Source organism: Arvicanthis niloticus, chromosome 7, assembly GCF_011762505.2.
Source record: "Arvicanthis niloticus isolate mArvNil1 chromosome 7, mArvNil1.pat.X, whole genome shotgun sequence".
NCBI lineage: Eukaryota > Metazoa > Chordata > Mammalia > Rodentia > Muridae > Arvicanthis > Arvicanthis niloticus.
Genome location: NC_047664.1, coordinates 67,255,390 through 67,281,425, shown reverse-complemented (window position 1 = coordinate 67,281,425; position 26,036 = coordinate 67,255,390). Strand labels below are relative to the sequence as shown.

General features: G+C 40.2%; 1 protein-coding gene and 1 non-coding gene across 14 annotated transcripts in view; both read right to left on the bottom strand.

Moving 5' to 3' along the window:
- N4bp2 (NEDD4 binding protein 2) overlaps positions 1-26,036 on the bottom strand; it is a 126,622-nt gene that overhangs the window by 82,400 nt on the left and 18,186 nt on the right. For 3 of the 13 annotated variants that reach the window (XM_076938561.1, XM_076938560.1, XM_076938562.1), the window contains exons 3-12: positions 22,270-22,336; positions 20,248-20,598; positions 15,564-16,713; positions 13,073-13,197; positions 12,222-12,310; positions 9,787-9,863; positions 6,372-6,527; positions 1,832-4,176; positions 943-1,028; positions 395-440 (exon numbers count right to left, since the gene is read on the bottom strand). In XM_076938561.1, the coding sequence (XP_076794676.1) occupies positions 395-440; positions 943-1,028; positions 1,832-4,176; positions 6,372-6,527; positions 9,787-9,863; positions 12,222-12,310; positions 13,073-13,197; positions 15,564-16,713; positions 20,248-20,476 (4,303 nt within the window). In that variant the 5' untranslated portion in view covers positions 20,477-20,598; positions 22,270-22,336. Of the gene's footprint in view, positions 1-394; positions 441-942; positions 1,029-1,831; positions 4,177-6,371; positions 6,528-9,786; positions 9,864-12,221; positions 12,311-13,072; positions 13,198-15,563; positions 16,714-18,374; positions 18,463-19,311; positions 19,496-20,247; positions 20,599-22,269; positions 22,337-26,036 lie in introns of those variants that run through there. The other 10 variants (XM_076938557.1, XM_076938558.1, XM_076938559.1 and 7 more) reach the window with 7 other exon arrangements.
- On the bottom strand, positions 5,718-5,861 carry LOC117713191 (small nucleolar RNA SNORA48). Its single transcript, XR_004607372.1, has one exon. It is a non-coding gene; the product is annotated as a small nucleolar RNA SNORA48 (small nucleolar RNA).

Below are 26,036 nucleotides of genomic sequence, written 5' to 3'. Positions count from 1 at the left end.
GGCCAGCCTGATCTATAAAGCAAGTTCTAGGACAGCCAGGGCTATACAAAAAAAAAGTCTCACCCCCCCCCCCACACACACACACACAAGTTTTTTCTTTTCATTTGTAAATCAAAATTCTTGGGAACATAAGTGAGTAAAAGCACCTGCTACCAAACCTGACTACCTAAATTCAATCCCAAGAACCCACATGGTGGAGGGAGATACCTACAAACTTCCCTCTGACCTCTATACGTACACTATGACATACACACTCTCCATACACACATGAACACACAATTGTTTAAATCTTTGGGTAACATATTTTATGGAAGTACATTTAGAATGAATTAAAGAAAAATGCAGTCAACACTTCAAAATCAAGGCAAAGTGTAAGTCAAAGATGTACTTTTACCTTGCATGCACTTGCCCCGAGAAACCTCCTCTTGTCTCTGTCGCTCCTAAACACAAAGGCAGAGAGCAAGGATTGGAAAAGGAGGGCGCAACGGCAAACAAGGCTACAGGCAATATTAGTTCTTCTTGTGAACTATGAGTCGATATTAAAATGAAGTAAGATGAAATTATATAAATAAAATTACTAAAAATGGCTAATGTCAGCTAGAGAGACAGCTCAGTGGCTAAGAGCATTAGCTGCTCTTCCCGAAGACCCTGGTTCAACCCCCAGCACCCAAATGGCAAACTGTAACAGTAGTTCCAGGGGATCTGACATCCTCACATAGACATACATGCAGGCAAAACACTACTGTACATAAAATAAGAGTAAAAATTAAAAAGAATATCAATATATATATACACACATATATATTTTCTTTCCCTACTTAGAGCTCTGTTTTTTAAGATTTTTAGTATTTTTAAAAATGGCATGCATGTGTATAAATCTGTATGTGTGTATGAGAAAAATGACATGGGGGGTGGGGGTCTTCATAGGAGGAAGTTACCAACCATTACAGACTCTCTCCATTTCTCATGAATCACTTTAGCGAGATTCAGGTCTATATGAACCACACAATCCTCAACTGTTAGAGATCCTTGTGAAGGGGAGAAAAAGAAAAAACATAATTAGTACTCATCGCATAGTTGCAGAAAACATACTCAACTCCCACATGCATAAAGTTCAATTTTACCATTAATTACTAACACAATTCTATTTACTTGGGATATTTTTATGTTTTATGCCATTGTTTTCATACTTAATTAGTACAACGTGCAAAACTTCATAACAAATCTATTTAAGTTATCACATGCCCCAATAACTTAATACATTCCTCTAGCTGAGATTTCCTATAACAGTGTGCTAGGAAATTAATTCCTGCGTTAATCTATCAGCAACAGCACCAAGAGACTCTTTTTCCAAAAGTTCACTTTTTCAAATACATGTACGGTAAATACCAGGATAACTTGCAACATGTTCATGGATATCTTGAAATTTAAAATTCTATGTAAATATTCTCTACTTCAAATTAATTGTTTTAAATCCTTTAAAAACATGTTTTATCAAAAATAAAGCACTAGCCGGGCAGTGGTGGCGCACGCCTTTAATCCCAGCACTTGGGAGGCAGAGGCAGGCGGATTTCTGAGTTCAAGGCCAGCCTGGTCTACAGAGTGAGTTCCAGGACAGCCAGGGCTACACAGAGAAACCCTGTCTCGAAAAACCAAAAAATAAAAAAATAAAAAATAAAAAAATAAAGCACTATTGTAAAATTATGTGACATAAATCAGATACATTTAGCCAACAAAAATTCTAACTGAGATAGAAACTGTATGCTATTTACACACACACACACACACACACACACACAAACACACACACACAAATTTACTTTTTCCTTACCTGAATCAATACCAACCGGGCCAAACAGCTCGTTAAGTTGGAAAGCCAGCTCTGGGGGTAGTGCCAGCTCCAGACAGTCTATGGTCAGAGATTTGGCTGTCACTGGTGTGGGAGTCAACACCTCAGTTTTACCCTCTTCACTAACTCCTGCGGACCAACCAGTTCCTGGCACTAGATTTCTCTCCATTTCCTGTTTATCTTCATTGATCAATTCTTCCATGTTTGCAAATTTCACATAATCCTTAGGAAGATTTTCATTTTTCTTTACTTCCAAAGAGCCAGTAAGATAAACATCTTCATTTAATTCAGGATCTGAAGTGCTTGTTGCAGAGTTTATAATATCAGATAAATTTAAAAAAGAATGAATATTGTCTCTAGTCTCTGTCACTACTAGACTTTTTTCTATTTCACTAACATCTTCAGGAATATAAGATCGTGGAGTAAGTGAAAGAGGCTGCTTAAAGGTATACGCACCAGACAATTCAGCCTGACAGTCAGGCACTATTTCACTATTACTCTTCACGTTTACAGTGGCATTAGGGAATATTCTGGTTATTAATTCAGGGTTTTCAGGATTTACAGCTCTTATCCCTTCCTGCTCTGAGTTCCCCTTTTCTGGGTCACCAGCAGACTGTGCACTGGTGTTCCTGATACCAATTCCAGGACTAAATTCTGATACAGAAGAATTAGAACCTTCTGAGGTTCCTCTGTGGCTAATAATTTCCTTCAAATCCAAGCCCATAGAAAACGGCCCAACCTGTGACTCGCTGCATGACTTGGGGGGGTTCTCAACCTCAGTGTCCTCACACAGTTTAGTCTCAGAGTCCAACAAGAGGCTTGTGGCCCAAATAATGTCTTTATTACATCTCTCATACAAATCTTTCAGGGCTTCTAAGGAAAAGGATCCGAATAGTTTGCAAAGGATGTTAATATTTTCAGATTCATCGGCACTGGTAAGCTCACTTTCTTCAACAAATGTACTTTTATCATGCATGACTCTATATGGAATTGTTTCTTGAACATTTAATTTTCTAATAAGAGTAAAATCTTTTGGCTTAAACCCATCTAATCTTCCTGTCAACACTCTGACAGAATCTGAAACATTGATTTTATTCTTTTCTATTTTCCACAAGAGAGCAAAATCTTGGGGTTCAGTCTGGGTACAAGTGCCTGTATCTGTTCCAGAGATGATTCCAGACACCCCTATTGGAAATTCTGTTAGAGCTCGGGGCCCCACTACTCCAGGAAGTGTTGTTGCACTGCCAGAAAAGGTAAGGGGCAGTGAGTGCTGGCTATGAACCATTTTACTCAGGGAAGCCCGGCCATGCTCATGAGCTGTTTTACTGGGCAGCATTTCAGAACTCCGAAGGCTGGAACTCAGCGTCTTCAGTTCTTCAGGGCTTGTTCCCCAGTAGGCCTCATGTGCTGGATATAAGGGTATTTCACCCCGGTTGTCATTAGTTCCAAATTCCACGCTGGATTCACTTAAGCCAGTTTTTGGCATTCTCGGTCTGTGCTCTCTCTGAGTTAATGAAGCAGATGAGGGCCAGTCGCTCACAGCGCTGAATGAGGTCTGCTCAGTACTTTTGTAAGGATCATAGTGATAGCTACTGGGCACTTCTGAAAGATCATCATTTCCAGATCCTTGGGGCTGGATAGGATCTGTATTCACAGATACCCTAGTATCTAATGCTTTGTGGGACTGCGGGCGATTACATTTTTTGTCATTTTGTACAGATAAACCTTTTTCAGTTTTCCGGTTCCTTTTAGTTCTCTGGCTAATTGTCTTATCAACTGGCCAGTCACCAACAAAATTTGATAGCTCATGTTTGGGGAATTTTTCCAAAGATGATTTGCTTTTTTGTTTTCCAATGGCCTTTTTCTTTCCTGCTGTCCTTTCCTCCAGTGTTTCAGGAGGTGAGGGGTTTTCACTGGGAAGTGTAGCTGCACCTGCAGACTCACAGGTTTCTTGGTTATCCTCAGCACAACCATCTGATGATGCCCCCTCTGCAGGACTCCAGGCATCCACTTCAGAATGCTCTTTTTCAGACATCGTCTCTTGTTCTTTCTCACTTCTATCTGTGGCTTGAACTTTGTTTTCAGGGTTAGAAAAGTAGGTGCTCGGAGCTTCCTGAAAGAAGTGGTTAGAAACGCCTTGACTCATGTCACCCGACTCCTTTCTTCCTCTGTTTAAACTGGGACAAGAGAGGGAGGGATCGCTCGGAGGTAACGCTGCTTGTGTGACCACTTCAAGAGTCTTCTCCTCTGGTGACTCTAAGTGCTTCGGAGATGCACCTGCAACATTGTCGTCTTTTGCAGCAGTAACAGCTTCACTGTCTCTTGGGCTACAAGACATTTCAAGTATGGTAAGAAAGTTTCCTCACGGTGCAGTTACTACTACGATTTAAACTAAAGAATCATGCAGCCAGACAGCACTTAGCATTTATTCTAAAATTTAAAATTAGATTACACAAAAATGATAATGGGGATACATATAACTCGATGGTAGAGCTCAGAGGCAAAACACTAGCCCAACAAACATGGGGCCTTGAGTTCAATCCCCAGACTGGTGGAATAAATAATGTAAGAACTAATCTTGACCTTTCCCTGAAATAGCACAAACATAACTCTTTACCAACATGGAACATCATGTGAAGCACACACAAGCAAACTCTTCAGGGTGGAAAGTACCCTTCAGCTGTCAGTCACAGTGAGACATGTTGACTATTTCAATGAAGGGTCCAATGTGCTCACAGGGGAAGACAATGCCTTGCCAGCTGCCCTTACATCCATAGCTTAGCATATGTTACAGTGGGTCTACATTTCCTACAAAGAAAGTTTTATTTCTCAACCTGTAGGTCACAACCTCTATCGACCCTTTCACATGGTCACCTAAGACCATTGGGAAACATATTTATATAATAATTTATATTATTATATAATCATATATTATATAATTTAATTACAGTTCATGACAGAAGCAAAATTAATGTTTTGAAGTAGCAACAAAAATAAGTTTATGGTTGGGGTAACCACATGAGATGTACTAAAAGGTAGAAGCTCTAGGTAGGCTGAGAACCACTATTTAAAGGATCTCAAAACCAATCTGTCAGAACCTGGTCCATGAGTCGTGCTGTGTGAGATCTTGCTCTGAGAGCTTTTGAGAACAAGTAAACAACAGTCTTGTGACCTCTCTTCCTCCAACACACAGGTTGTATTTGGAACGTGCTTTTGTGCCCCTCCCACGTGTAATAAATAGGAGTGGGTTTACCCATCATGTTTCTATAATTATTATTCAGATAATGTTTCCAAGAACAAGTCTACTGTATGCAACTTGAACTCAAGTGAACTTTGCTCACAAGACCTTGCTTAACCCCCAGAATGCCCTCAGAATATAAACTACCTGATGCCCCTGAATACAAACTGGCTACTACAGGAGACTCCAATGTGTCTCATTTTTAAGTTCTGCACTCCCAGGGTCAAGTTACTAACTAGAGCAGTAACACAACATAATCTGCATGATTAAAAAAAACTAAAGAAGCCAAGCAGTGGTGGCACATGCCTTTAATCTCAAAACTTGGGGGCAGAAGCAGGCAGGTCTCTATGAGTTCAAGGCCACCTGGTCTACAAAGCAAGTTCTAGGACAGCCAGAGAGACACACTGAAATCCTGTCTTGGAGAAAAAGGAAGGACAGAAGGAAGAGAAAAGAGAGAGAGAAAGAAAGAGAGAAAGAGAGAGAGATAGAGATATGAATGAATTAATTCTTTGAGGGTAGGGAACTCTCATTTAAGCTATCATTTATTAAATGTTTTAAAATCACCCTGGATGTTAATTTCCAACTCATAGCATTATACTTTCTTTTTGTTTGTTTGCTTGCTTGCTTGCTTTATGTGCCCTAGGCATAAAACAGCTCTGGCCACCAAGCCAGGAGTCAAGCTAGAATGAACAAAGGACTGTCATCTGCTCTGCCCCTGACTGACATAAGAACAACACTACAAACAAGGTGCCTCTTTGCCCATTGCCAGGGGTAAGCACTATACTTTCAATGTCAACAATTTTTCCTCATTCAGTTTATCAAGTCATCTTCCTTTATCTTAGAAATTCTCAAAAACCCAACTCTCCCATTAATTAAGCTTTTCCAAGTAAAATCACATCTAACACTAACAGAATTCTCTATGTGAAAACTTAAAGAGTACATTCACTAAAACCTTAAAAAAAAATTAAAAATAAAAAAATAAAAGTAATATGGATATACACAAAAACAATTAAAAGAGAAAAGGGAACTACTTTAAAAAGGTAAGTGTAATAATCACTGTATACCTGAAGACTCACAAACTTAAAGGGAAAAAACATCTTTCACATGAATTTTTACTTCTCTTGCTAACATCCTCAATTGACTTCAGGTAAAACTGATTAAATAGAAAACAAAATCTCTTTCCTTTTAGTTTATCAGCAGTGATTTCAAGTCTTCAAAGCTATCATTAAAAAAGAAACCTTAGCTCCACACTGCATTTTTTGCATATAATATAATTTAACTCACCTAGAATTTCTGTCCTCACAGGCGTATGCACACAACTCGATCCGCTCGGTTTTCTCTGGATCTGAAGAACTCATTATTATTGGCACGGAAACGAAGCGCTGATAGTGTTCCAGCATTCTTGATATTTTCTCTTTGCTTACTCCATGAATATTACGTCTGAAAAGTCCAGGGAAGAGAAAGGTGGGAAGAAGGTTGACAACCAAAAAGAAAAAAAAAAGAACAAAGTCCAAAAGTCCTTTTCTTCAGTGCTGGGGACTGAACTCAGGGCCTCGTGCATACAAGGTAAGCACGTTACCACGGAGCTATATCCCTAACACCATCAATGACCGCTCTCATGGGCGACAGGAGAACAGAAGGTCTTGCCTTTACATAATGCATGCTATCTAGTCCTAACTTCATCTCCATCTCATTCTGTGTTGGAAGGTTTCTTTTCATTTGTTTTAAAATGTGTCTTACTATGAAGCCTAGGCTGCTGACCTGAAACTTGGGATCCTCCTGCCTCAGATTTTTGAGTGTTGGGATTATACCACCACACCCAACCTAGTCAGACTCTTTTAAATTGTCATTCTATAATTATACTATACAATTTTTTTCCAAATATCCTTTATTAATTCAGGAGAAAGGTTTTAATGACCTTAGAAGAAGTTGTTCTAAAACTCTGGAAAAAAAATTCATAAAACAATCATTGTCATTTAAAGGTTTTAATTAAGTATTAACTATGAGCAATAAGTACCCCACTATAGAGACACTGAGCAAATATCCCAAAGTGCCTTCCTGTCATAATAAAACCAGATCCCAACTAAATTAAAACAAACACATTTTATTACATTTTAGGTTCAAACAATATTTTTGAATTCCTAGCATATTAAGTCTCTGGATGTCCAAATATGAAGTTTATTATCTGCATTTCCAGTCTTGCTCCTTCATCTGTGGTTTTGCTAATGAACTTGCAGTTAGTTAACCCTAACATGGAAGTCTTTAGTTCTCAGACTGAGGGTGCTTTCTGAATTTGCACTGCCAGGAAGCAGGATAATGTGCTTTAATCCCCCTTGCATTTGCTTCTTAACGAAAGCAACTCAGCTGTAACTCTCTTAACTTAGTTTGGATTCAAGGCTTATATCTGAATTCCAGGGCTAACATTAATGTTTGCCTCTTGGGTAAATATGGCTTTCATATTTACCTACCTCGATCTTGTCTGGTTTCATATCACAGAGAAGCAAAGAGATAGAAAATATGAGAAAGGTTAAGAAACATAGACATAGAGGGCCAAAGCAAAAAAAGGTCTCGTATACCACTGATTCAAGTCTCAAGAAGAGAAGAGAGAAATGGGACAAAAGCAATTTAAAGATAAATGCTAAGAATTTTCTAAAACTGATGAATGACATACATGTCCTGATTTCAGGAGTCAAACAGGGTAACAGAGTAAGAAACCCATAACTAGAAACATAAGCTAAAATTGTCACTCAAAGAAAAAGAAGATGATATTAAGCTAAAAATTTTAAAATATGGCTAGTCATATAGAAATAAATAGAGTGAGAAGACCTAGCAACAGTAATAAAAATAAAACAAGTTACTTTCAGCAACAGAAACTAGCTGACAGCCCAGAATATATACAGTAAGTGTCTTATAAGAATGAAGATGTTAAAAATATTTTCAAAGGAAAACTTAAAAAGAAATAGTTTCGCATAAACAGACTCTTACTGTAAAGAAAAGTTTAAAAGTAAGCAGGCAGACAGACGCTCAGATTAAAGAAAGATCTATGCTGCAGTGGGGAAGCGGGGCACAAAGGAAACCCTGAGCTAAACAAACAGCTGTGTGTAAATCACATGTGATGCCAGGCACACTCATGAGAACTACATCACAAGTTGAGTGCTGTGAAGTCTTTGTATTTGTGAGTAGGAAGGCGAAGAAAAGGGTTTTACTTTAGAGTTAAGCTTTGCATAGTGAAACATGGAAGGTGGACACTAAAAACAGACTTAAATTTCACCTAAAATTTCTAAAATATGATGAGAGAAAAACTTCACATACATATTTTTTTCTAATAACAACAATCATAGAAGTCAAGCCTGGTGGCACATGACTTTAATCCCATCACTTGGTAGGCAGAGGCAGGTGGATCTCTGTGAGTTTGAGGTCAGCCTGGTCTACATAGTGAGTTCCAGGTCAGCCAGGACTACACAGTGAGACCTCGTCTCAAAAACAACAGAAACAAACAAAGCACTGATCATAAGGAGGAGAACTAAACATCAAGCACAGTGCGCACTGAGAAGGTGGCCAGGCCAGCTGTGTGAGCATCAAATACCCATAAGAGAGCTGACTCAGCATCCCAAGCCAAGACGGGACAGACAACTATGGTATTTGCCTGATATCCTAACACCTGAGAGTAGAGGCAGGAGGATCAGGAGTTCAAGGCTAGCCTGGGCTACAGGAGACCCCCTCCAAACTTCTATCCCCTAACACACACACACACACACACACAGAGAGAGAGAGAGAGAGAGAGAGAGAGAGAGAGAGAGAGAGAGAGAAGGTAGAGAAACAAGCCATGCTAGGCACATTAAGGATATTAAAAGGTTGACTGTAAAAAGTCTCAATAAAAATATTAACTAAAAGGATGCTGGCACAGTTCTATTAATTAAACAAACCAGACCTTCTAGCAAAAGCTATTCTTAAAGACAAAAGAAAAATCACCGGGAAGGGATTAAGTCCAGTTAATTAGGGTAATGTCAAAAAAATGATACGTTCTTAGGAATTTCAATAACTTCCCTCCAAATGTATAAAGTAGACACCAGTAGGATGACAGAGTGATGGGTTTTATAACAGAGATATTCACACACTGTTTCACATTGGAAAAGTTCACCATCCATGTCCAAAAATTAACCCAACCAAAAGAAAAGCAAGCACGGGAAGCCACAGAGCACGCTGGACAGCAGAGCTGCTCAGTATGACTAGAGAGCATATTAATATAACATAAGCACTGCAGGGGAGGCTCTGTGCACATGTGTGTGCTGTATGAGCGTGCACACACCACAGCATGCATGTGGAGGTCAGAAGATAACTTACAGGAGCTGGTTCCCTCTTCCCACCATGTGAGCCCTGGGAATTAAACTCAAGTCCTCAAAGCTTGACAACAGGTGACTCTGCCTACTGAACTCTCACAAGCCCCCAATACAAACGCACACTAAGCAACTATGGGTGGGTGCACACATTCATATACACATAAGCACACACACATAAGCAAGCATTTTTAAAATAATTATTTAAAACTGTCACATTCACAGTATATAATGTTATCAACTTTTAAGTGGACAAGCCAAAATCAGGTTTCATTCATCATTTATAAAAGAAAAAAATCTGACTAAACTTTGGATCAATGCTGTAGAGTAAAAAGCCAGCTCAGAAAATGTCCAGGCTTTACCTTGCAAGTTCCTTCGGCTTGAACTTCCACCATGTGTCTGGTTCCCGGAAAAGGACCTTATATTTATGCTTTTGAGACTACAGAAAAAAAAAAGAATGTAAATGATTTTTCATGCAATTAAATGCAATTTTATAGACTATCACATTAAAAATGAAACAGCCACACAGGCAATCTGGTCAACAGGCTGAAGTGATCAAGCTTCTGCTCTCAGCTCTCTTTTAAAGAAACAGCAAGTGTTACTGCAAGGGGCTGGGGCTGCTACTGCTGTTTGTTTGTTTGTTTGTTTGAGATAAAGTCTCAAGTAGCCTAGATTAGCCTTGAATTTACTTTGTAGAAAAGCTGGAATTACAAGCACGTACCACCACACCTGGGTGTTACCGAGGGGTTCTGTCTCCTGTGACAAACACCAAGTTGAGGAAAGGGTCACATTCATGTGTAAGGCTGAGAAAGAGCAGGACACACTGAGGTCTGAGCATCAGAGAACACAAACACAAAACACGGAATTAAGCCAGAAAGCTCAACCTAGAGCTAAACTTCATGCTCTGGCTGCTCTCTCCCTCAGATCTACAATAAAACCATCTCCTCACCACTCCTAGGAGCAGTCCAGTACTCCTCTTCATTCAATATTGTTATCGTTTAAAACCTGCTGCCAACAACTGCTTAGTACGTGTTTCAGAGCTCTAGTGTGCCAACTCCAGCCATCTTTTACACCCATCCTTCCTCGGGAATCCGGTCACAGGCATCATGGTCTTTCTCTTCAATTAACTCCATCATATGTAAATATCATACACTTATGTGCCCCACTGTATTCTACTTTCCATACACCAGCTATTTGCCAGCTCTCCTTTGTTTAAAAAAATAAAAACTAAAAAGTAGGTAAATAAAATAAAAATAAAATAAAATAAAACCCAAGTAGGTGGTGGTGCACGAGCCCTCAGGAGGCACGGCTCCTCATAGCCCTGATGCCCTTTCCCCAACTTCTCCATTCTGCATGCTTGCCTCTGCTCCTATCAAGCAGACAGGCAGTCTCCACAGGTTGTTTTTCCCTTTTTTGTTTTGCAATGCTAGCTAGACCTTCCTTTTCTTCCACACTTCTGTTCTAACTGCAGTGCCTGAGGCTTGGTCTTTGATCTAACTTCACACTTCTGACCTAGCTTCATCTCCTTTTACCCAACTCTATATGAAGAAATAATGAGTCTGACACACTGTGGGAAGCTGAAGTCTCCTATATATTTCCGAGTAAAGTTAGGAAGAGCCAAGAAATCAATACTGGAAAAGTAGTTTTATATTTTCAATCATCTAAGAAAAAAAGAAAGGTGGATGTAGCAGAGTATTCTGTAATACCAGCACTCAAGAGGCTAAAACAGACAAAACAGAACACTAGTTCAAGGCTAGCCTGGGTTATGAAGTGATATCCTAACTTTGAAAAAAAAGAAAGAAAAAATTACAGACTACAAAAGAGTTAGAACATCAGAAACAAAACAATTGGGCAGCTCACAACCACTTCCAAGTCCAGTGCCATGATTCAATACCCACTTCTGGCCTCTGAGGACTGCTGCATGCAGACGATGCACATGAACTCATGCAAGCACACACACATGCTACAACGCACATGAAAGTAAGAAAAGACATCACAAAAGTCTCTAAGAGAACAAGAAAAATATGTGAAGATGTACAGAGCAGTCTTATAGGACCCAGATAGCCTACTCCAGTGCTGAGTATTTTAGCTGATGGCTGGAAAGCAAAGCATATTCCAGATTCCAATAAACTAAAATAAAATCTATTGCTTCTGTAGTAAAATACATTTGGGGGAGAGGGTTGAACTGGCTCTCTCTCTATGTATCCCTGGCTCTCCTGAAACAACCTATGGCCCTGAACTCACAAAGATCAACCTGCCTCTGCCTCCCTAGCTCTGAAATTAAAGGTGTGTTGACATAAAGAATCTGATATGCATTCAACTAAGGAAGCATAAATTCTGCTTCCATGTGCATGGCACGTGCTAGTAATAGAAGAGGATACCCCCACACACACACACATACAAAGTTATTATACACCAAGCATAAGGATACACCCAGAAGATTCAATGGTAGATAAAACAAGAGTCCTGCACTCAAGAGTAGATACTTGGCTTAAGGCCAAATACAACCCAACAGCCTTATCGATACAACCTGGGAGCCAAAACTGTAAAGAGGAGGGGACAGAAGAGAGGGGAGGGGAGAGAAAGGTGACATTAGAACATCCTCACTTTACACTGAGTAAACAGCTTTAGGGAAAAGCTCAGCCATGTTGTTGTCTTACTCTTCTCAGTTCACTGAAGACCAGAGAAAACTCAGTTCAAGGCAAACAAAGATAATCTCAAGTGCTTGAGATTCACTTGTGAAATACACATCCTCTCAATGACTCCAAACTCAGTATTATAAACTTATGGTACAAACCAAAGCAACATATGGCTTCATTTCCCACGCTTGGAGGTTTGTATTATCTATGATTACTGGAGAAACCTTCTTCTCAAATGCTTCTTTTGCTGGAAAACACAATACAAAAAGACATAATTTAATAACATTAAATACAGAGCAAACATGGTTGTGAAACATTAGGAGTTAGACTCCCTGGCAAGCTGAGAAGACAGAGAGGGGGCCATGCTAGGTAATAAAGGTGGCAAATTTCCAAGATGGCCAGCTGCTTCTTTACCCTCCCGCCTTAAGACAAAAACCTGACAGCTTAAAACAAAGGCCTTTTAGGATGGGAGGGGAGAAGAGGGAAGGATACCTGACAGAGAAGGGAAGGGAAGAAGAAGAGTATGGGAGGGGAGGAAAGGAGAAAGGAGAGGAAGGGAAGAAAGAAAAAAAACTAGAGCTCACCAGACAACTGTAACTTTCTTCAGTTATTAAGACACTAGTAGAAAAGGTTTATTTAGTCTCTGCCTCTATGTGTGTGTGCCTGTGTGTGTGTGTGTGTGTGTGTGTGTGTAAAAAGCTAGGGAGTATGAGGTCTAAATCAGGGTCTCACTCTGCAGCCCTGGCTGTCCTGGCCTCACTCTGTAGATCAGGTTGACCAGACTCACTCCACCTGTCTCTGCCTCCTGGCTTGCTGGGATTATTTAGGATAATTCTTTAAGGCTGGGGCCAGTCATAGCTCAGTGGCAGAACATCTGTGTGGCATGTTTAAATATCACAAAACATAATGAAACAAAGTTCTCTATCTCTCAAAATACACAAAAACTTTCCTCTTTAGACCACTGACGACATCATACAGACCCCACAGCCGACCCCACAGGTGCTCTCACCTCGGTTCTGGTTCCACTCGTGGGCTTCCCCTAAGTACTTTACATCAAACTGGTACTGTCCGTTTATATAAAAATAGTCATCGGTGCTGAGAATGACGCCACCTGGGTTATCCTCTTGCAAAGTCCTATGAATGACAGAAGAAATTATTTTCATTAATTTTCTTCCCTAAATTCTCTCCTTTTGTAGTCATAATCCAAATAAAAATTCAAGTAATAATATTTAAAGAAGCAATAAAATTCCAAAAAATTACACTGAAAATTCTGTAAGCAAAAAGTTCAACTCTTCAAAAGAACTAATTCAAGATAGATCTATTTTGCTTTATACAAATTACTCAGAAATAGTTTTGCTTCATTTGATGAAACAGTCTCCTACAACCCAAGCTGGCTTCAAATTTCTATCTAACCCAGGATGACCTTGAACTCTTGACCTTTCCCCCTTCACATCCCAGGGCTGAGAACACAGGCATGACTGCCATCCCTGGTGCTTGTTTCCTTTTAAATACGAAGACCTCTGCTCTGCGCTATCTTTAAATAAGACTATAATCACTGCACATGCACAGCTAAGTCACGTGTCACGGAAGCACGGAGAACCTCCAGATGCTGCGTGGGCACAGCAGCCCACCAGGAATCCCAGTGGAAGGTGGAGCAGAACATTACAAAGTGACGTTTTTTAAAAAAGATACCCACCTTTCCAATAAACCCCAAAGCCTTGTTTTTACAACAGATTTTCCTCATGTCACATGCTAATTTAATGTTCCGAACCATGCTCAGCTGATGTCTATATAATCTCCTATTTCTATCAGACACAGCTCCTATTCTGTGGCAAGAAACGCATTTGACTTTGGCTCTAAGGCCCTGAAACCTAGCCCTACACATCTATTACCTTTTAAGTACTCCTGTCATTCCCACTAATTGTACAAACACAATGCGGAACTTAAATGACTTTATATTGCTACTGCTAGGGCTAGGGATATAGTTCAATTGGTAGAATACGTTTCTACCATGCAGAGTCCAGGGCTTGATCACTATTACCAAATAAATCAGCTATGATGGCACACACTTGTAATCCCAGCACTTGGGGGTTTAGAGGCAGGAGGTACAGAAAATGCACTAACTTGGCTACACAGTGAGTATGAGAACATATTGGGATACAAGATCTTGTCTCAAAACACACACACACACACACACACACACACACAGAGAGAGAGAGAGAGAGAGAGAGAGAGAGAGAGAGAGAGAGAGCGCACAAGAGTGAGAGCGCCAGCGTATGGCTACAAAAATAAATTCAAATTCAGGAGGAAAAAAGCATATAAACAGAGAAACTAAGGAAGCAAATCCTCTAAGAACAGCCTTGAAGCCATCACTGCAGGGTATTCTAACCCCGATTCTGACCTGGCATGAAAACATAAACAAAGGAACTGTATTTTCAAGAAAATAAAGTTTTGGGCCATGAGTGGTAACATACACCTTTAATCCCAGCACTCTACAGGCAAAGAGAATGGCCAGCCTGGTCTAAATATTAAGGTCCACAATTGCCAGGCTATGCAGTAAGACCCTGTCTCAAAACATCAAAACTAAATAAATAGCTTGAAATAGTTCTGTAATTACTACTATTCATCTCTCTTCCTTATAATTATGTTTCTTTTGTTTATTTGTTTTCTATGGTTTGAGACAGGGTTTCCCTGTGTAGTCCCGGCTGTCCTAGAACTTGTTCTGTAGAGCAAGCAGGCTGGCCTTGAATCCAAGGATCTGCCCGTCTCTGTCTTCCCAATGCTGGCATTAAAGGTGTATATACCACCATTCCCAATTTAAAATCGTGTTTCTAAAAGCACTATTTAACAACATACTATAACCCCTCAACTTCTAGTCATCAGCAGAATCCATGTAGTCACCATTTTCTTTTCCTGAATTCAAAATCAACTGTGGATCTTCTGTTCTGATTTTTCTTATTTTCAAGTCTGGTTTTTACAGTCCATAAACAAAGTTAACCTCATCTTTCTCCTAATCAAATTAGCTTTTGTCCACAGAAAGTATTTCACAGTCTCAGTATCTTGAAACTATCTTTAAATTTTTTTTTTCTTTTTAACTTCTGTCTGTCAAACTATATGAGAAGGCTGGAGAGATGGCTCAGCAGTTAAGAGCACTGACTGCTCTTCCAGAGGTTTTTGAGTTGAATTCCCAGCAACCACATGGTGGTCCACAACCATCTGTAATAGGATCTGATGCCTTCTTCTAGTGTGTCTGAAGACAGCCAACAGTGTACTCATATACATGAAATAAATAAATCTTTAAAAAAAAAAAAAACTGTATGAGAAAAAAGAATTCAATAAAAACTTTCAGTGAAGATTATTATCTTTTAAAAGATCTCAAAACAAAATTGAGTTATTAACTATGTGTTATTACCCACACCCATGTGTTCTGGATATTTTCATGAGCTGTACAAATCCATGCACTTTTATACTTTCTAACAAATGTCAGTAAAACTTCCTACCTTGCCAGAAAGGATTTCCCTGAGCCTGGCAGCCCTCTGAGAAGGACGAGAACTAAGCCGACAAAGGAGGTGGTCTTCTTCCGCGCAGGCTGCGGCACAGGGGCCTCCTGCACCTGGTAAGCACTTGCTCCCTCGCTGCCCCTCCACACTTTAGTCGGAGAGTTGTGGGAGATGATGGGGGGTGGGAACGTGTAGTTGACAGGTCTCCAGTGTGCGGCTGTGGTCACAACAGGGGCTACAAAGCCATGGTTCCCTTGAAAGAGATCAAATGCAGGGATCATCGGGTTCCAGATTGGTGGTGGGGGTGGAGGCGGAAGGAGTAAAGGGAGAGGGGTGAGCACCGGGCAGTAATTCATATCCTTCCCCTTTGGTGGCAGTTCAGGATGTTTGTGCGGCTTGAAATTGAACCCCTCAGAGGGCACAAAAACGTCAGGCGCAGAAGCAGGCTTTTGATCCCCATCTGTACCTGGTAAATCAGACCCTGAATTGTGCAGAGGGCGATTGGAAGGAACCCGAGGTTCACTGTTGCCCAAATCTACAAGGGCTTGAGAATGCTGCACACGAGGACACTCAGATTCCAAACGATCTTTGTGTCTTTGGCTAAAATTGCCACAACCCATAACAGAGTCATTTGTTGGATTTCCAGAGCTACTGAGAGGAGAGCCTTCTGGGTAGCCCCCTTCCAATGCCAATGTGCCACTCTGTGTACAACCTTCAGGCTCAATGGAAACTGAATGTGAAGTCAGTGGGTTTGAACTTAGTAAAGAAGCAGAATTCTTGAGAATTTCGCTGTTTGAGCCAGTATTTTGTACAGAAAGAAGAGAAGTCATACCACTTGAATCTGAATTCATGAAGGTGGAAGGGTCATTAAAACTATTAGCATCTTGCAGAGGGGAGAATGGGTAGACTTGGTCATCAGGAGGAGAGTTCAGTTTCTCAAAAGCATTCTGTATTAAAGAATCCAAGTCTTCAGTTAGCTGCATATCCAAAAATGAATCCAGTTTTGAGTCTTCGCTCTCGCCTTCGGGACGGCACGGCTCCATCACTGTGCTTCCTGATGTACCTGGCTTGCTCTCACGATCAACAGAAGATTGTTCCATCTTGGCACCAGTAGCAGATAATTCTAACAGACAGTCCATGGCATTTTCAACTGCATGAGAACAATAACAGTAACAACAAACATATAGATATACATTGAAAATGTGTCGGTATCCAGATCATCTTTTAAAAACTAACACTACTCTAATACATTAAAATCTCCATTAGAGAAGTATTAACGACAGAGCCAAGGAATGGTGTTCTTCTTAATTGTAATAAATACTGTAAGTACAAATTTAACAGTTTAATGAGCATACACATAGACTGTATATAAAGATTCTAAAGTCAGCCGATATATTCAACAATTCTTTATCGATCGGATGTCCTTTTAAGGACTGCGTGTGTTAAGTAGGTCTTCTCTCAGGAAATGTGCCCATTTACACAGTCCACACCGCGTATTTCACAGTATGAAAAATATATGCAGCAGAAATACTTCATACAAAATGAAGATAAATTTTTGATATGAAAGATCTCATAAAAGTTTAAATCGAATATAAAGACATGTACATTAAAATATAATTACATCATAATATAAATTAAACAATGTATACTTTTTAATAATGTGCAAATGCTACTGTGATGGAAAGGAGAATAAGAAAAGATTACACAGAAAGCAATATATATGATCTGGCACTAAAAAGATTAAAATCAAGTTGCCAACAGGACAAAAGTTAAAGCCAAGCTTGAAAATACAAAACTGCCTTTAATCCCAACACATGGGAGGCAGAAGCAGGTAGATCTCTGTGAGTTCAAAGCCAGTTTCATCTGCATAGTAAGATCCAGGACAGCTAGAGCTACACAGTGAGATTCTGTTTCCAAAAAAAAAAAAAAAAAAAAAAAAAGGAAGGGGAAGGGAGAGAGGGAGAGAGGGATAGAGAGGAGAGAGAAGAGAGAGAGAGGAGAGAGAAGAAAGAGAGGAGAGAGAGGAGAGAGAGAGGAGAGAGAAGAAAGAGAGGAGAGAGAGGAGAGGGAGGAGAGAGAGAGAGGGGAGGGGAGGGGAGGAAACCTATTTAAGGGTATTCAGAGAAGTTGGTTGGAGAGTTAGCTCACAGGTTCTCCATGACGAATAGGAAGAAGAAATAACTGGAGGAGACTGGGTGAAACAGGGAGGGTCCGATAGTCGCCCTTTGTTTTCTAAGGGAATGTAAAGGGAGGAAAACTGCCAGCTACAGCATTTGGGCTTGGAGCATTCCACAGATAACCTCATTGAATCTTCAAGTAATACTATGAGAATGATCATCCTAGAAAACAGAAAATGAAGCTCAAAAAAGGTACAGGAACTGGACCCAAGTCACACAGTAACAGGGCCGGTGTGTCTGACTCCAATGCTGAGCTGATTGCAACACAAACAGCCACTGGGTCGGTCTTCAAGCATTCTTCCATGCCTGGGACATTGCTCAGTGGCTGGTGCCTTGCTAGCATGCTCGAGACCATGGATTTGATCATAGGCACCACAAGAAAAGAAAGTAATTTTTAAGCATTTGGAATTTGAACGCCTTTTTGTATTTTGTTTCTGTTGTATATGGCTTTTGTTTTAAGAAGATAAATATGGAAAAAAAAAAAAAAAAAGCACAGCACTTAGGACACAGCTCTGTTCTGGAGTCAAAACACCATCATTTAAAAATCTACTTGCTTGATATGATTCACACATGTGAGCTAACTTCCCTAAGCAGATCTTCTTGTTTGTAATATGGGGATACTAAAAGTACCTACCTCAGAGGCTGCTGTGGGTTAAGTGAGATAATCCATGAGAAGGGCCATGCACAAGGACTGGCACCTAGTAAGACCCAGTTAACGCTCCCTTAAGAGAAAAACAAAGAGGGGTTGGAGAGGGAAGCCTGGCAGAGAGGTCAGTCCGGAGAATAGAGCAAAACTGCAGAGCTAAACAAAACACTGAAACAACGTGAAGGGAAAGCGCAAACAGAAGAGGGAAAAAAACTACAGAGCAGAAAAACCCAAAGCGATCAACTAAAGAACTAGCTATTTATAGTGAAAAGCAGTGTAAGTAAAATACCAAAATACAAAGGTAATTATCATAAAAGGAAGTCTTAAACAGATTGCAGAAAAATTAAAACTGTGACATAAAAATGACCTTAAAGACTAAATGAATAATTTATAAAATATAAGAAAAAAATCAAATATAAAAATATTCAATATTAATCTCTATTTTAAAAAGAAGAGGCACAATTTATTCTTATTAAAATCTTAATATAATTATTCACAATGCTGAGAGGCTGTAGGTACTACAAACTGGCATACCTCCTGATAGGTAAACTGCAGTGTATTTTCAAGGCTGGAAAACTATTCTTTTTTTTTTTTTTTTTAAGATTTATTTATTTTATTTATAGGAGTACACTGTCGCTGTCTTCAGACACGCCAGAAGAAGGCATCAGATCCCATTACAAATGGTTGTGAGCCACCATGTGGTTGCTGGGAATTGAACTCAGGTCCTCTAGAAGAGGAGTCAGTGCTCTTAACCTCTGAGCCATCTCTCCAGCCCTGGAAAACTATTCTTAGCCTGTGCTGCAGAGAGCAATGCTTTGGGACCAAGAAGAAAAGCCAGAAGAAAATGGCTACGTTCACTGAAATGTTCTTTCTCTGTACCCATGAGAAACTTAGACAGAAACGAATACATTAGAATACAACTCACTGGAACACTAGGGAAGCACCAAAGAGAAACAGACAGCTGGCTATAAAGAGAAGTATGCAAGAGCACTGACAACAGCTTCATGGTATTAAGTTTGAAAAGCAGCATGTATGCTTTAGTGCCATCAATGCTATCATTCGAACTATGCGTTACATCAAGTATTTACAAAGAAGGTGTACAGAGGCTCCTGAAAAACAGAAATAAGGGTGTTAGGACATAAGATGATATGGTTGTAACTCCCTTCCCCACTGCTTTATGCACGTATGTTCAACAAGTTTCTGAGCACCAGATGCAGTCCTGAAACCTGGGTATCTTATCATGACACATCAGAAATGCTCACAACGCAGCTCACACAATGACTGAGATTGTAAGCTTATCGGGTGTTATCAAGACATTCACATCTACAATGACTTTATCTTATAATAACTATAGCCAAAAACTATACTAACCAGGTGATAATCCACCCAGGCCACTTAAGAGTTCTTTTTGCCTGCAAACATACTTCTAAACAATTTATTACAGGTTACTATAGCATAGTAAGCTAAAGTCATTACCAAAATCAAACAACAAAATAAACTTTCAGTCCTCCCCAAAAAAGTCCTACCCTGTAAGATACATACTATTATTTTTCATTAACAAGTTAGGAAAACAACTCAAAGATGTCAATAGCACCAACCTGTCCAGAGGAGATAGAGAGGCTAAAATGTGGACTATATTTATATTCATGCATCTTACACCTACAAGTGTGCATTTCTTTATAGTAAAAACTATCTTTATCTTTCATATCCCTAGTGATACAAACAGTCTCTTTGTCCCTGGGAGATACTTAACATATGATAAACAAAATCATAATAACATTTTTCTACATTGGTATTCACTGTGGCACAGAATATGAGGTCTTCTTATAAGATGCAAAGAGTCAAACTAAACTTTTCTCACCTTTAAAATCACATTCAGAAAGCATCAAATAAACTACATCAGGGTCCAGAGCAGAGAACATCTCTGAGATACTGGAGAAGAGCTCCTCCTGATCAATCTTTGTCTCACACACGGAAGGAAGAGTAGTGGCTGGCTCCTCACGACTAGCAACACGGGATACGACAATTTTCTTAGAGTTTGCAGTCTTCCGCAAAGGATTTCCCCCAAGATTTTTCCTTTTCCTTGGCATTCTGACTTCCAAAACTAAAATATTTCCCTTTTTTAAAAAAATTTAAAGATTTTTGATATTTATATCATAATTCAAAGGAAAAATTGTATTAAAAATTCTTGAAAATCCAGTAGTAATAGAACCTAAAATAGAAAGCAAGTAAAAATACTCAGACTACATAATTATATTTCCACTTCTAAAATGGAATGACATCTCTGTGTAACTCTAAGAAAGTACCATCAACTCTAGCAGCAAAGCCAAGAACAAATCAGTCAATTTATCTTGAAAACACTCCAGTTGTCAGGATTGAACATGTTAAAAATTAAGATAATACAACATAACATATTTCAAAATAGCAAATATACTGTTTTAATAGCATTATTCATATTTTAACATAAGAGGACCCATAAGCATTATCAGAATGCCTACTGAACACCTCTATTCAGATATCTAATAGGCATCATAAACTTAACATGTCCAAGACTGAGCTCCTGACCACCTCCTCAGACCTGCTCTCCGGGGAGGGGGGGATTCCCATCTCAGCTAACGTAATAACCCTTGCCTCCGCTCATCCAAGTGGTAAGACAATTTGGTGATGCAAACAGGCAGTGAGAGCTAATCCATAGGTCAGATAATACCTCCCAGCTGCTAAAGTGTCCCCTACCTTCCTGTCTCATCAGGATAAAGAGAGCCTTTAAAACAGCTGTCATCCAGACCACTGCCATTTGACAGCGTCTTCCCCTAAGCATTCCCGTGCGTGCTCTTGCCGCCTGAAGCACATTTAGGCTCCTGCCTCTTCTGCTCTTCCTTGAATGTTTCTGCCATGTTCCCACCAGGGACCCTTTACACTTTGGCTCCCTCGACCTACTTTTCTACCTGGACTCTGTAAGATGGGTTTTCTCACCACCTCAATATGACGACACTATTAATCCAGTACAGCAAAATCTTTTTTTTTTTTCTTAGACGGGGTCTCATGTAGCCCAATTGACCTTGAACTCCCTAGGTATCCAAGAATGGCTTTGAACTTCTGATCCTCCTGCTTCCACTCCCAGCTTTATGTGATGCTGGGCTCCAACCCCGACTTCATGTTTGCTAGGCAAGCACTCTACTAACTGAACTGGATCCTCACGCTCCTTTAAAACATACCTTGTGTCCCACTTGGATTTTCTTCATGAGTGTTTCCTTCTAGTATGTTATTCACTTACTGTGTTCATTTAGCTATGTGTCTACTACCCATATGCAGCAGGATGTAAGCTCCACAAGGGCAGAGACTCATGGATCTGGAGAAGGTCACAGTCTGCTTGCTTTCTCTATTTGGATATGTCTAATAAAGATCTCTAATTTAATATCTCTAAAATTAATAATTTCTTAAAAATCTCTGAAAATGTCTTTATATTTTCCCTCAAAATCTCCCTTAACTACTTGGCCTGATGACAAAGAATCATGTACCTACATTCCTATCCCCTGTTTCCCCTGCACCAGAGTCCCTATAGTCTATTTTCAACAGACTAGCCACAGTCATCTTTACAAAAGTCAAGTCTGACTGGATCAGGGTCCGCTCTAAGCTTTCAAGGAGTTTTGCCGGTGATCAGAGTAAAAGCTAAAGTCCACACACTGGCTACCCCTCTGCCAGCCCTTGATGGCTTCTTCCCACAAGACATTAGCAGGGATAATTCCCACTCTAAAATTTTGTTCTCTTTTCAAGAATTGCTTTCCTGACTACCAAATTCAAAGTCAAATATCCTGCCCGAATCTCCACTTTCAAGCTAATCACTAATTGTCCTTAATGTCTCTTAACATACTATAAAATTTACCTTTTAATTAAATTTGTGTCATAGCTCCCTCCACCTTCCAGTAATGACAGTCATCAGCCACATGTGCCTAAATTTAAATTAATTAAAATTAAAGAAAATTATTTTTTATATATTAAATCGGATATAAGTAGAATTTAGAGCAAAGATTATCAGAGGAGAGGGAAGAGAGGTCATAATAAGGACCAATCCACCAGAAAAAAAAAAAAATAACACTAAATGTCTATGCATCAAACAGGAAAAAAAAAAGAAAAGAAAAAGTAAACAAATTTCACTATAGTCAAAATCTCAATACTATATACTATCAGCAACTTGGAGAACACATCCCAAGAATACAGACCTCAACCAACAGCTAAGGATCTAGTCAACATTTATGGAACATTCCTCTCCACAGCGGCAGAAGACACTCTTTCAGATGCACGCAGAAGCTTGCCATGATAAACCATAACCCACATGACATTACAAATCTTACAGAGCTTCAAAGACCTGTGTGCATACAAAGTATGCTCTGCAGCCACAAAGAGACAACCAGAAACCAGTAACAGAAAGACAAGAGGAACTCTTCAAACACTTGGAACATGAGCAATAACTGAGCCCTAGGTCAAAAAGACCAAGTCTTGGGGCTGGGGAGACACATCAGTCTGTAAATGCAGGTGGCATTAGCATGAAGACCTGCCTTTGGGCCTGAGAACCCATAAAGAGCTAGGCAGAATGCAGTTGCCTATAACCCCAGAGCAGGAAAGGAAAGAGAGAAGAAAATCCTGGGGTCACTGGCTAGCCAGCCAAGCCATGAAACCTGCAAAAACACTAAATCCTTACATTTTTGAATTACAGAAAAATCTCACTAATGAAAACATATTAAAACAATAACACATGCTATACACTATACCTTTGCTTTTTTTTTTTTTTTTTTTTTCTTTCTGGTTTTTCAAAGACAGGGTTTCTCTGTAGGCCAGGCTGGCCTCAAACTCAAGAGATCCACCTGCCTCTGCCTCCCAAGGGGTGGGGTTAAGGTTACGGAACGTTCTACCACAGCCCCGTTACACTTTTCATCACTGCAGCAAAATCCTTGCAATAAACTATTGAAGAGTAATTATCTGATCATGGTTCCAGTCTTAGATGGCCATACTGTTGCACATCCGACAGCGGCAACCATGACAGAAGAGGCTGTTGCCCACTGGCATCTGGGAAGGAGGAGCTGAGGAGAAGCACAGGGGATGCCTGGACAGAGTACTGCCTGCCTACACCAGAGCCTACTCCATGCAACCAGGCCCCACTTCCTAGTTTCCAACCTTTTTAATTAATGCAAAATTATAAAGTGATCAGCGAATGAATCCATGGATTATGGCCCTTGTGATACAATTACCTCTCAAAGTCCACGTCCACCAGCTGAAGACAAGCCTTTAACACTAGAGTCCTCTGAACACTTCATAGCTAAGCTTTAACCACTCAAGTGACATAAAAAGAATCCAATCCATCAATTTATTAAGAATATGAAGTCTCGCCGGGCAGTGGTGGCGCACGCCTTTAATCCCAGCACTTGGGAGGCAGAGGCAGGTGGATTTCTGAGTTTGAGGCCAGCCTGGTCTACAGAGTGAGTTCCAGGACAGCCAGGACTACACAGAGAAACCCTGTCTTGAAAAACCAAAAAAAAAAAAAGAATATGAAGTCTTTCTAATATTTGAGAAGTAAATCAATACAATTCCAGTATTAACAAAACAAAGAAAAGAAATGACACAATCAACTCAGTGTCTACCAAGCACAGGGCTGAGAAGCACCATGGACTGTGCTCATGGGACTCTCCCAAACTGGAGATGGAGAGGAAGTGATGGAGGCATGGTGAAGCACCTCATACTGAGCTGTAAGCTGCCACAAGCTTTCCCCTCCGTAAACAGAAAAGCAGACTTTTGTTATAACCACTCCCCTAATACACTGTACCAGAGGCCACAGGAAGCATGTAAGGCCGAGAAAGAAAATAAAAGTTCTAAGAGAAAAAGCCAAGTGTAACAGGACAGATCTCTTTGAGTTCCAGGACAGCCAGGTGATGTCTCCAAAAGCTGGGGGGGGTGGGGGGGGTGTCTAAGAAAGAAGTAAACACACAGAACTATCATTTATGTATTCTGTGTGCATACACAAATCCCAAAGAACCTACAGAGTACTGAATTCATCAGGTAACTTAGCAAGGTTGATATCACATTTAAGCAAGCTTATTGTTGGGCTCCTATTATGAGTGCCTGAAAAGTAGGAGTAGGGTATGGTGGCCACAGTACTTGTGTGCATGTCAGATGACTTTGTGGCGTTCCTGTTTATCTCCTCCACCTTCACATGAGTCCCGCACACTGAATTCAGTCTTCTGGCTTGCATAACAAGTGGTCTCCCCTGGCCCCGATCTATTATTTCCTTATATTAGAAATGAATTTAGCTAGGGCTACAGCTCAGTGGTGTAACAGTTATCCAGCAGGCATGAGGCTGCTCTAGGAGTGAGCAAGGGAAAGGGAGAGGCCGTGAGCAAAGGGAGAGGAAGGAGAGGAAAGAAAGGTCAAGAAAATCTAAACAAGTTCATTTCTCAGTCTTTATCTTTTCACAGTTGAGACCATAGTCTCCTGAGGACATTGCCACTCTCAGGGTTTCAACTCGCCTTGAGACAACAGAGTGTTCTAGGTTTTATTTAGTCTTACGACCTCTTTTTGTTTGTCCCTCATCTACTCTTTGGTGGTTTCATTCAGCCTTAATAGTTTTAAAAGCCAAGCAACATGCTAACAAATTAATATCTCAGCCAGCAACTCTTTCTAGCCTGACAGCAGACTCCCCCCTGAGCTTGAGCCTCAGCTGGGAGAGCCAACCTCTGAGATGGGATCCGATCCTCAAGGCTCTGACCCTGAAGGTCAACTTGGCTGGAAGAAGAAGAGGTAGCTCCCAGCCACTGGAGGTGTGACATGAAGAGTTGATCCTCCCCCTGGTTCTTCTGACTCCCCGTCTGATTCCTACACTCCAGGGAAGATGTTGCTTTGCTCCTCAAATGCTCCTGCCAAGATGTTCTGCCTTACCACACAACTGCCCAGAGGCAAAAGAGACAAGATAAGAACCTCTGAAACAAAAAGCTGAATGAATCTTTTTTTAGTGCTTGTCCAGAGATACTAAAGTCAATAAACATGCAAGCCAGGCATGTATAAAATCTCATCTATAGACAATGGTCAGTTGCTGAAATCAAACCCCAAGAGTCATTTTGTTATTACTGTTTTTTGTTTTTTTTTTTTTTTTGAGACAATGTCTCACTCTGGGGGCCAAGCTGGCTATCACTTAGCACCTGTGTTAGCTTCACATGCAGCGTGCTGGGACTAGAAGCTGGGACTTCAGCAGCAGCTCCTGACTCCTTTTTTTCCCTTACACCTCTCAGGCACTTTACAAAACCTACCAGTTCTAAGTTCAAAATACATTTGTTGGGCTGGAGAGACGGCTCAGAGGTTAAGAGCACTTCCAGAGGTCCTGAGTTCAGTTCCCAGCAACTACATGGTAGCCCATGACTATCTATGAGATCTGGTGCCCTCTTCTGATCTGCGGACACGCACACATGCAGGCAGAACACTGTATAATAAATAAATAAATCTGTTTTAAAAAACATTTGTTAGCTCACGCCTTTAAGCCCATCACTCTAGGAGGCAGAAACAGTCAGATCTCGATGCATTTAAAGGTAGTCCAGTTTACATAGAGAAATCTAGGACAGCCAAAGCTACATAGTGAGACTCTGGTCTTGAAAAAAAAAAAAAATC